The sequence below is a fragment of the Delphinus delphis genome, chromosome 14 (genome assembly GCF_949987515.2).
Source record: "Delphinus delphis chromosome 14, mDelDel1.2, whole genome shotgun sequence".
Classification (NCBI taxonomy): Eukaryota; Metazoa; Chordata; class Mammalia; order Artiodactyla; family Delphinidae; genus Delphinus; species Delphinus delphis.
In genome coordinates, this window is record NC_082696.1 from 66324029 (window position 1) to 66336321 (window position 12293).

General features: G+C 39.9%; 1 protein-coding gene across 1 annotated transcript in view; it reads left to right on the forward strand.

The window, feature by feature from the left end:
* The window catches only part of MDN1 (midasin AAA ATPase 1), a 155197-nt gene that overhangs the window by 42757 nt on the left and 100147 nt on the right, over positions 1–12293 (forward strand). Inside the window, exons 16-22 of the mRNA XM_060030232.1 lie at positions 3758–3969; positions 4546–4649; positions 6006–6150; positions 6838–6934; positions 8277–8390; positions 10947–11094; positions 11763–11873. Of these exons, the coding sequence (XP_059886215.1) occupies positions 3758–3969; positions 4546–4649; positions 6006–6150; positions 6838–6934; positions 8277–8390; positions 10947–11094; positions 11763–11873 (931 nt within the window). The remainder of the gene's footprint in view (positions 1–3757; positions 3970–4545; positions 4650–6005; positions 6151–6837; positions 6935–8276; positions 8391–10946; positions 11095–11762; positions 11874–12293) is intronic.

Below are 12293 nucleotides of genomic sequence, written 5' to 3' on the forward strand. Positions count from 1 at the left end.
GATTGGTTTTTTAAAAAGTTATAATTAAGGATAAATATATGTTATAAAAGTAAAGCCTTCAAGGCCATTAGGCTCTTAAATTGCATTACTGCAGATTGCCTTCTGATCTTTGTTTGCATACGTACCCCCTTAATTTTTTTTTTTTTTTTGTGGTACGCGGGCCTCTCACTGTTGTGGCCTCTCCCGTTGCGGAGCACAGGCTCCGGACACGCAGGCTCAGCGGCCATGGCTCATGGGCCCAGCCGCTCCGCGGCATGTGGGATCTTCCCGGACCGGGGCACGAACCCGTGTCCCCTGCATCGGCAGACGGACTCTCAACCACTGCGCCACCAGGGAAGCCCCCCCCCTTAATTTTGATTAGTGTTAGTGTGGTATATCTTTCCCCCTCATTTAACTTTTAACTCAATTTTGTCATTCTATTTAAAGTAGATTTCTGATAGACAGCACATAGACCTTCAGATTACCTGTGAGTAGAGAAGTAAACCAAATTCTGACGGAGTTGGGGTAGAGAGAGCTTATGAGACTCTGTAGAAAAGAGTAGAAGATACAGAGGACTTAGATGAAGCTGGTAAAAATCATTCCAGAAAAGGAAAGTCTACCATTAAATGGCAAAACACAGAACACAGGTTCACACCCCTGACTATAGGGAATGGGGTTGGGAGGGGTAGCCTCTGAGGGAGAAACAGATAAATAGAGAAGGGGGAGGTATCCTTGGAGAAGTTAACAATGAAGGAAAGAACAAATGGGAGGAAAATTAAAGGTTTCATAGAAATAGAAATAAAACGGCTAACCTGTGTCCTCCTCTAAGCCACCCATGGAAACATCCATAAGGGAAACTGCACAGGAGATTGCAGGGCAGAAGTGCATGCTTTCAAACGCAGAATCCTGACCCCAAATGAAGTGAACCATTACCTTTTCAGTTACTCAGCATGCACTGTTTTGTGTCTCTTTTACACTTCATGTTCTTTCATGTATGATAATTTTGGAGAGTCATTTTCTTTTGTTCTAGCCATTTTCTAGTGAACTCTTGTATGTGGTCTCCATGTATTGTGTATGTAACAGGTAGACCCTGAGTGACTCTCCATGAGGGCCAGGTGTTCTAGACCTCCCTCCCCTCTTGGCCTTTAGGTTGCTCCTGAGGCATATTTTCTCTGCAAAAGACATCATGGAAACCCTGGTCTCTAATGGTTCGTAGTTTGATTTCATCAGTTCTCCCTGTGGCAGGTTAGTTTCCATTGAGTATTTGTGTTACAGTTTATTTCTATTTATTTATTTTTCTTTTTGGAAAGATGTATGTATGTTTGTTCATTTATTCATCACTTGAAACATACGACGACTTAACCGTTCCAGCCAGTATGCTTTCAGCTTTAAATGAACAAAATTTTTTCTTAAGGAGCTCAGTCTAATTTGAAATATAAAGCCATATCTTTCATGAATTCAATTCACTGAGCCAATTACTAGTGGTAATAGTTGTCACAGGTAACTCTTAAATGGCACTCCTGTGCCAGCTACTATTTTGAGTCTTTATCTGTGTTCAGTCACTTAGCCTTCTTAACAACCTGTTGATTATCCCCGTTTACACTTAGGGGACCTGAGGCTCACAGGCATTAAGTGCCTTGTTCAAGGTAATGACTAGTCCATGACTTGCACCCAGGCAGTCTGTCTTGATCGTCTCTGTTCTTAGTCATTACTCTGCTGCCTCAGTTAGCTTTGGATCCATCTATTCTGACATCTTTAAGACTAGCTGTTTTATTTAAATAACATGTGTGTTTAATTTCTTACCACTTCTTCTGTTGTCATTGTGGTTCATCGTCCTCTGCCTGGTCCAGCGCAGGGCTCTCATCTTTGCTTCTACTCTTACCCTCCCCACAGTCCCTCTTCCATTTAGTATTTACAATGATCCTTTCACAGTGTGATCAGATCTCATCACTCTCTTCCTCACATCCTTCCGCTGACTTCTCTGTCCATGTGGAATGTACTCCAAACCCTTCATCACCTGGCTCCGGCACGTCTCTGTCTCCTTCCTTTAGCTCTGCTCTGTGTTGATATTCCGTCTGTGGCTCCCCTGCTGCCCAGGGATACTTGCTTAGCCTAACCCTTCCTTGTTTGATTTCCTTCCAGTTCCCATCTTTGGCACAGCCTCTTCTGACTGTCATAGTCAAAGTACCAGTTCTTTAAGCCACTCTCCTTTCACTTTATCCAGTCATAGCACTTGCTACTTGATATTTTATACTAGTAGGTGTATTCCCCTATTGTCTCTTTGGTTAGATTGTAAGCTGCAGAGGGGCAGGACGTGGCGGGTCTCATTTACTCAGTGCTGAACTCTAGCCAGGTGCTCAGTAAATCTCAGCTGAAAAAATGGAGTAAAGAAATGTCTTTACTAATTAATGGGTTAGTGCTTACTGGGAAGCGATATTGAGTTTGTGAAGTTCTCATGCTTTCTGTCTCTGGAATCAGAATCTTCCATATAGATGCTCAGTATCAGGGCACTGGGTTTCACTCATCTCATTATTCCTTCTCACAGGCCAGTGAGTAAATAGTATCCATGAGTTCTCCAATTGTGCTTGATTGTTCTGAAACATATTCTGGTATTGTTTCAGTTCTCAAATTATATTTCTTAGAAACAAAATTTATGTCATCATTCTTGAGTAGTATTTAGTATCCTAGGCCACGGAAAATTGTATACTTGAGATTTTCCAGGAATGATTAGTCTGCTGCTTGGGCAACTTCTTTTAAATTTAGCTAGAGCAGTGTTTCTTGACTTTATACGTTATTAACCCCCCCAATATTAAATTAAATTTTAATTTAAATGAACTAATTCCCTAATTCCCCAACCAGAAAAATAAAATGCTAAGAAATAGGAGAGACTCTAAATGCTGAGAAATAAAAAAAGTTGAGCCTTGGAAGGTCACAAACCATTGCAATGTCTTAAGATATTTTTTTTAACCGTCCCCCTCCCCCAATTTTGAATCTCTCTGGGAGTAGTCTCCCCACCCTCCCTTGACAAGGCATGATGTTCAAGTAAGTTCTTAAGATGCTTGAATAAGTCAATTTCAGACATTATATTTTTCTTCTAAAATGTTTCAAAAACCTTTTGGTCAATCTTAATAGAATATGGTTTATCATCAAATATACATGATGTTTATTTAAATATGTTAGTAAAATCAGTGACATGGGGCTTCCCTGGTGGCGCAGTGGTTGGGAATCTGCCTGCCAATGCAAGGGACATGGGTTTGAGCCCTGATCTGGGAAGATCCCACATGCTGCGGAACAACTAGGTCCGTGAGCCACAACTACTGAGCCTGCGCGTCTGGAGCCTGTGCTCCGCAACGGGAGAGGCCGTGACAGTGAGAGGCCCGCGCACCGCGATGAAGAGTGGCCCCCGCTCGCCGTAACTGGAGAAAGCCCTCGCACAGAAACGAAGACCCAACACAGCCAAAAATAAATAAATAAATTAATTAATTAAAAAAAAAAATCAGTGACATGCTTTTCACTGCCCAGTTTGGAATTTCAAATTTGTTCATAGTTTGTTTATCTAATACTAGTTTTTACATTTAGTATAGGTGCTTCTAACACTTGGAGTGGAAAAAATAGATTATAATTTAAAACTTTAACATAGATTTATGTTAAGTATTTTGGTATTATTTCTGATTTTGATTAGAAGAAATCTTACACCTATTCCTGTTTTCTAAGGCATACTTTCCAACTTCTGTTAGCTTTAGAAGTTTGCGAATCCCATATTTACCTTTTGTTTCAGTTACAAACCAGTGGACCATAAGCTTATTTGGCTACCCTTACGGGAGGCGTTTGAGGAACTCTTTGCTCAGACATTTTCCAAGAAGCAAAACTTTACATTCTTGGGACACATTCAGACCTGTTACAGGCAGAAACGGTGGCACGATCTGCTCAGACTAATGCAACATGTGTACAAGTCGGCTGTCAACAAGGATGGAAAAGAGAGTGAGACTGGTAAGAATGTGACCCAGGCTGCCAGTGGGAGGGCATGAGGCTGAAGTTTAATTAGCAGAATTAGGAGAAGAGTTTGGGGGAAGAATGAAGCAATACACGTTAGAGCTTTCTAGGACTTTAGGCAGAGCTGACTAATTTTGAAGTATTGCTGCTCCTGTGACTCTAGTCAAGATTTCCATCAAAACAGGTGGTCGCTGATGTTGATGTACAGTACCACTTAGTGGTTAGTAAGTCACATGTGCTTAGAAGAAGAGGTTACTTCCAGAAAACTGGATTCCACAGCGAGTGGGGCTTTTGGTGGCTTAGTTATCTTCTTCCTCATCTATAAAGTGGGAATAAGAGTACCTACTTCAAAGGGTTGTTGTGAGGATAAACGAGTTAACCAATACATATGCATATAAACAAACTGATTAGTATAGTGGCTGCACATGGTTGGCATTATGTAAGTGTTTGGACTTAATTTTTTATACTTCTAAGATGTGATTTTTGTGTGTGTTATGTTAATTGTGTGGTTTTTTAAGTTATATATATTAAACTCAAAGTGTATGTTAAATTCTTGTCTTTATTTTTCTCTAGGGTCATTACTAAAAGAGAAGTGGGAAGCATTTGGTCTTAGACTCAACCATGCCCAACAACAGATGAAAATGACTGAAAATGCCCTATTGTTTGCATTTGTAGAGGTATTTTGCTTTGGTTGTTTAGGTTAAGGGAATGCTGAATTGATGCAAAATGCAAATTTAAGGAGGCTACTGTTTTGTATTCTCTTCATGTTGACATGTTTAGGGCTTGTTGTTTAAGACAGTAAACACTTAATGAAATAATTCTTTGGGGGGAAGATTTTTTTTAATGTCCTTTATAGAAATTATGAAGTCTTGGTGAACACCATCATTACTATTTTTAAAGATGCAGTTGAGAACAACTAGTGAATTTTTTTATTGTTTCATAGCTCTGTGTGTGTGTGAGAGAGAGAGAGAGACAGAGAGACAGAGAGAGTGAGAGAGAGAGAGAGAGAGAGAGAGAGAGAGAGATTTGGGTCCATTCCTGTTAGGACACATTTTTGATTCCAGTGCATGGGTAGCTCTACTGTTTTCTCTCCTGTGACCTTGCAGGATCAACTTAGTTAAATGTTTGTGACTTAAGCTTTTTATATTTTTATTAAAGAAAATTGTTTCTGTTGCACTCTTCAGACCACACTCTAAGGGAGGTGTAGGAATCTTACTTGAGATGATGTCTTAGTGAGAGAGAAAGTCCCTCAACCATATATCCATTGTTGTGGGAAATTTAGTCATCAGTGCTTAATCTTAGTATGATTGTTTCTAATATAACCAATGAAAATGTCAAGTGGTCTCAAAATACGGTCTATACCTATTTCATGACTTGACATTACACTGGATTTTAATATGTTTGTTCCGTTTTATTTTTTTCAGTTCTATTTACAGAAGATTCTTTGTTAGGATCACCATGAAAACAAAAGCATAAAGCAGTTTAATAATAGTAAAACAATTAAGTTTCTGATGTTGTGTCACTTGAGTAGATTGTCAGTTCATTGCTTTTGGAAATAGAACTTGAGATCAAATCAGTAGAGATGAGGAAAGATTCATCTTGATATTCTTCAGCACCTGTGAAAGGCTCTGAATTACAACCACTATACACTCTTGATTTAGTCATTTATCTTTTCTTGGTATACTCATAGCCTGACCCTGTATTTATTTTGGGTCTTTTTAATAACCATTTGGTTACCTTTAAACATCTGAATACATTGTAAGTTATTATTTGCCTTAGCATCCATATAATGGGATGGTTTAGTTTATTGCATCTCATCAGAGAGATTCCCTTGACCCTTTTGGATATTTGAAAAAAAGTTAACTTGACCTTAACTCTGGCAACCAGCTGGCAGCCATTTGGCACTAAGGTGTCAGCTCATCAGGTAGGAGCGGTTTGCCCTTGCCTCTGCTGCTGACCCTGCTCACATAACTGTTCTTGGTGAGTGTGTTTGTGTTTGAAATGGACCCTTAACGTTTTACTTCATCTTCTAGGGTGCATTAGCTCAGGCTGTAAAGAAAGGAGAGTGGATCTTGTTGGATGAGATTAATCTGGCTGCTCCAGAAACATTGGAATGTCTGAGTGGTTTACTTGAAGGCTCCTCTGGCTCTCTGGTGTTGCTGGATCGAGGAGACACAGGTAGCACTTGATCCCCTTGGGGTTTGACTTGATGCGAGGTCTTTTGGCCTCTTTAAAGTAATACTCTTGGGACTTCCCTGGTGGTCCAGTGGGTAAGACTCCATACTCCCAATGCAGGGGGCTTGGGTTGAATCCCAGGTCTGAGAACTAGATCCGGCATGCTGCAACTAAGAGTCTGCATGCCACAACTAAGACCCGGGGCAGCCTAAATAAATAAATAAAATGTTTTTTTAAAAAAGTAATATTCTTTTGGTTAGGTCGATTACATGGGCCTCCCAGTGTGATTTATTTATTCTGTAGATAGTAATTTTCTGCAAAGTCTTATTGTTAGGTGATATAGGGAATGAAAAGAATATGATAATTTGTCGAGGCATTTGTGTAATGGGTAATAAGGCATGCACACTCAGTGACAGTGTACGCGCTGGTGAATAGGTGATGAAACATAAATAGCATGAACAACCTCACCATAAGAGATGGTGGGATGGCAGTTTAAGATTAAATTGTGTACGTAGATCTGGAAACTGATTTCATTGGGGTTTGAGAAAAGGCAAGGATGGTTGAGTAGCCAGTACCAACCTTGCTGAGCCTTGAGGCATAGTGGTTCACCCTGGGGTTCAGTGGAGTTAGTCTTCCCCTGATCACTTATTTGTTACAAGTTGTTGAGAATTTCTAGTTTTCTTTTAACAGAACCACTGGTTCGTCATCCGGATTTCCGTTTATTTGCGTGTATGAATCCAGCAACTGATGTGGGCAAAAGAAATCTCCCACCAGGAATAAGAAACAGGTAAGGGGACATGGCTTGATTCCTGGAGCTGTTTTTAAAATTAAGTTCTCTTTATTGATTGATTGGTACTGTTAACGTAACCAACCCTCATAACAATGCTTGAAATTTATTGATTGCTGATACAGGAATCTTTTTACTTGTAGTAGTCTTCTTTCTATAGGTGGTAGGAATGTGGAAAACTCCAGAACACTGGGAGTTTTTTTCCTTTGGGTTGTTCGTGTGACATTTAATGGCTCATGGATATTGTTGAAAACAAAAATCTTTCCTCCTTCAGATAGCCTTTTAGCTATTAGAAAACCTTCACATAACGAAATAATAGTATATCATATAGCACCGTAAGTGCATTTTAGGCAGAGTCTTCTTGAATGAGACTAATGATGTGTTAAAGAACATTTAAGTTTCAGTTTTCATCATTAAGCACAGACTGACATGAACAAGATGTTTTATGTATGTAGCATTTGGGAAAAGATAAATGACCTTGAAGAACCTAAGGGCAGGACAGGAATAAAGACGCAGACATAGAGAATGGACTGGAGGACATGGGGAGGGGGAAGGGTAAGCTGGGAAGAAGTGAGAGAGTGGCATGGACATATATACACTACCAAATGTAAAATAGATAGCTAGTGGGAAGCAGCCTCATAGCACAGGGAGATCAGCTCCGTGCTTTGTGACCACCTAGAGGGGTGGGATAGGGAGGGTAGGAGGGAGACGCAAGAGGGAGGGGATATGGGGATATATGTATATGTATAGCTGATGCACTTTGTTATAAAGCAGAAACTAACACACCATTGTAAAGCAATTATACTCCAATAAAGTTGTTTAAAAAAAAGATAAATGACCTTGTTTATTGTTGGTAACCTTTTGTTGAATCTGAGTTTTAAAATTGTTAAAACTTTACTAGATCTTCTCCCACATTATAAAAGTAGTAAAAACTTTTTAGGAAAATTTTTTCAACCACAAGTATGTATTTTCCTTTGCTACAACTATGAAATTTTGATAGTGAGGAGGCTTTTTTGTTATTGTTGCATGTACTTTTTGTTACATATAGTTGTAATCAAAAACACCTGAAAATGAGGATAAATAAAGTCTTATTTTTGTAACTGTTTTTGCAAGGACTGTTTGACTTTCTTCGAAGTAGTAATGGTAGATTTTTGGTAGCGGTTACATTATTTTCTATTTCATTATGATCAATCTGTATCTCAAGTTGAAAGGCCTTTATAATTCATATTACAAGCAGGTAAAATGAGTTTATATAATTTCTGTCTTGTGTTTTTGTACTGTCAGAATAGCTGTATTAACTTCCTCAGAAATGGTTATTATGGAATAATAATTGTCTTAACAGGTTCACAGAACTTTATGTAGAAGAATTGGAAAGTAAAGAAGACTTACAGATCCTTATTGTGGATTATCTGAAAGGGTTGAGTGTGAACAGGAGCACAGTGCAAGGAATCATAACGTGGGTTCTTTTTGGTTTCTCTTTATAAACTTCTCCTCTGAGCATAAAAATGTGTACCTCATGCACGTATACTGTTTTCTTCTTTTTTGCTTCTAACGAGAGAAGACTGATGGAAGGATTATTTAGATTTTACTTTAATGTTGGAACCTTATGGACTCCCTTGGATTTTCCTAAGGAAACTACCTAGAGAGCTTATGAGAATATGTATTGTCAATACCTATGAGAATATGTAAACAATTAGATAATGCTCTCCTAATTACTTCTTTATTCACAGCTAAGAGTTTGAATCCCTTGAGGATATATAAATGGCTTGTATTTTGATCTGCCTTGGTGATATCCTACTTTTTGCAATTTGCATATTAGCTTTGTGGAATGTAGAGGGGGGAAGGTTGATATAATTGATTGAGGCCAGTTTGGAATTATTAGAGTCTTAGCTGAATGAAGTATAGAGTGATTATATTGCTTGGTGCTTTAATTTGAGTTTCTTTCCTCTGTTTTTTGTATGCCATGTGGAAAGGGTGCAGTCTTTTGTATCATACACCCTGGGTTCTAGTGCTGGCTCTGTCATCTGGGGCACGTCACTTAGTTGATTTTATCTGTGTCCTCTAAAACAAGATATATGTAAAGATTTTGAAGTTGGATCATATTAGTGTTTTACTTTGCTTTTTGTGCTTTTTTCTTTATTTTTTTTTTTTTTTTACAAATAGTTATTGAGTGGCTCAGATGCTAGGGATACAGTTATAAATAAAACAGACAATCTTGGTTCTTTTCAGGGAGCTTTAATTCTACAGGTGAAGATAATCAGTAAATACTGTTATTTTTGGTTGTGATAAGTGAAGTAAAAGAACATATAAAGCAAAATGCTGGTTAGAAAATAAAGCTTGGAGCCCGGTTTTAAATAGGTTAGTCAAAGAGGTATTTGTCAAAGGGCTTCGGAGTGGTTTGTCACACCACATTTTAAAATCAGAGCACTTTTTGTTAGCCAAGAATATTTAGACAAAAGTGTAAATATGTGTAGTTAAAATTCAAAAAGCTGGAGATAAAGCAGTGTGGCTGAAGTGTGGCTCATATAAAATGCTAATAGGGCTTCCCTGGTGGCGCAGTGGTTGAGAGTCCGCCTGCTGATGCAGGGGACATGGGTTCGTGCCCTGGTCCGGGAGGATCCCACATGCCGCGGAGCGGCTGCGCCCGTGAGCCATGGCCGCTGAGCCTGCGTGTCCGGAGCCTGTACTGCGCAACGGGAGAGGCCACAACAGTGAGAGGCCTGCGTACAGCAAAAAAAAAACCAAAAAACTGATAGTACAAGAGGTTCATGTTCCATATATAAAAACCCACTTCTGGAATGTAGAGTCTTTCTACAAAAGAAAGAATGTCTAGCTAGATTGCAAGAAGGGAAGACAGATCTCATTTGGGCAAGAACTTGGGTTTCATCTCTTTATTTGGTTGCACTGGGTCTTAGCTGTGGCAGGTGGGCTCTTTAGTTGTGGCGTGTGAACTCTTAGTTGCTGCATGCATGTGGGATTTAGTTCCTTGACCAGGGATTGAATCTGGGACCCCTGCATTGGGAGTGTGGAGTCTTATCCACTGTGCCACCAGGGAAGTCCCTTGGGTTTCATCTCTGACACATGTTTGGTTATACTTGATCTTGTGATCATGAATTTCATGAATTTTTTTTTTTTTTTTTGGCTACTTTGGGTCTTTGGTGCTGTGTATTGGGCATTCTCTAGTTGTGGCAAGCGGGGTCTATTCTTCATTGCGGCGCACAGGCTTCTCATTGCGGTGGCTTCTCTTGTTTCGGGCACAGGCTCTGGGCATGTGGGCTTCAGTAGTTGCGGCGTGTGGGCTCAGCATTTGTGGCTCGCGGGCTCTAGAGCGCAGGCTCAGTAGTTGTGGCACACGGGTTTAGTTGCTCCACGGCATGTGGGATCTTCCCGGACCAGGGCTTGAACCCATGTACCCTGCATTGACGGTGGATTCTTAACCACTGCACCACCAGGGAAGTCCTTCATGAATTTTTGAGATTTGCACTTGATGTTTCAGTCTGAAACGTCTTCCCTCTTGTCATCTTCTGGACTTCTAAATTATGTGGTAATGAAAGTAGAAATGGTCACCATATCATCATGCTTTTTAACATTTTGTCATTGTTGATTATAACCGTATCTGTAGACTTTCTTTTAAAATACCATTACTTTTGTTTTCTGTGTGCTTATCCATCACCATTAGAGATTACCCAGGGACTTCATTTGACCCTCACATTAAAGCCGACTTTGGAACCCTGTGTTTGGATTCAGTATATTCTTGCTAAGGGCCTGTCATATCTCACTACCATTCCCTTAAAAATCAGACACAGCTCACCTTTCTCCTCTTTCCATCCTAAGGGAAATTGATCAGTATTCATTTTATTATTTTTGATGCTCTAAGAAGTTGTATGTAAGCTTGGCCATCTAATCTATAAAAATGCCTTTTGGTCCTTTTGTAGAGAAATGGGAACAACAGCAAAATAGTAGGGCTTATTAGTTAATAAAATAAATCTTTTGAACTGCATCCTCTCTGTAGGTTCTATACAGCTGTGCGGAAGGAGTCTGGGACAAAATTGGTGGATGGGACCGGCCATAGACCTCACTACAGCCTTCGGACTCTCTGTAGGGCCCTGCGATTTGCAGCCTCCAATCCGTGTGGCAACATCCAGCGCTCGCTCTATGAGGTCTTTGTACAGTCTGTGTTTGGTTGGGAGCTTGTTGGATGGGCACACCATGGGGAAGGAGCAAGTGGGGATGCCCATGCCAGGGTTGCCAGTGTTTTCTGTTTAGTCAGATGAGCTCAGAACTTTTCATACCGGAACTACCCTGCCCTTTTTCTACCATTGTGTCCCATTTAAAAGTTGTTCTGGGGCTTCCCTGGTGGCGCAGTGGTTAAGAATCCACCTGCCAATGCAGGGGACACAGGTTCAAGCCCTGGTCCGGGAAGACCCCACATGCTGCGGAGCGTCTAAATCCGTGCGCCACAGCTACTGAGCCTGGGCTCTAGAGCCTGCGAGCCACAACTACTGAAGCCCACGCATCTAAAGCCCGTGCTCCGCAACAAGAGAAGCCCCCACAATGAGAAGCCCACGCATTGCAACGAAGAATAGGCCTCGCTCGCCGCAACTAGAGAAAGGCTGCACACAGCAACGAAGACCCAACGCAGCCAATAAATTAATTAATTAATTAATTAAAATAAAGTAAAATAAATAATAAAAAATATATTCTTTAAAAAAAAAAAAGTTGTTCTGGGCACCAGCACCACCCGAGAGGTTGAATTTTGTTTCTGAAATAAGTTGGCCTGTTATTGCAGAAGGATAAATAGTGTTACACGTATTTGTGTTTTCTCTAGGGCTTTTGTTTGGGTTTCTTAACACAGCTTGACAGGGCATCGCACCCAATAGTTCAGAAGCTCATCTGTCAGCACATTGTTTCTGGCAATGTTAAAAGTCTGCTGAAGCAGGTAGGTTCTTTTTTGATTTTTGACTTAAAGGCTGAAATATCAAATTGTTAGCTGTTTTGATTTTGGTTTTGGTTTTTTTGCAAAACTTGTTTCTAATTATAAAAGTTGTCAGTTTGTTCCACAAAATTTTAACATAGGTGGTGAAAATTCCTGATAATCCTGATCTTTGGAGATTTAAACCCTATAGTTAGTCCTTTCCATCTAAATCGTGTGTGTGTGTACATATATATATATTTAAAAGTTAAAAAATCTTTTATATATTCAAATTCTAATATATGTGTGTGTGTAGATTTATCAAGGTAAATTCTAATACAGGCATACCTCACTTTGTTGCAGTTTGCTTTATTGCACTTAGTAGATGCTGCAGTTTTTTACAAATTGAAGGTCTGTGGCAACCCTATGTTGTCAGTGATGGTTAGC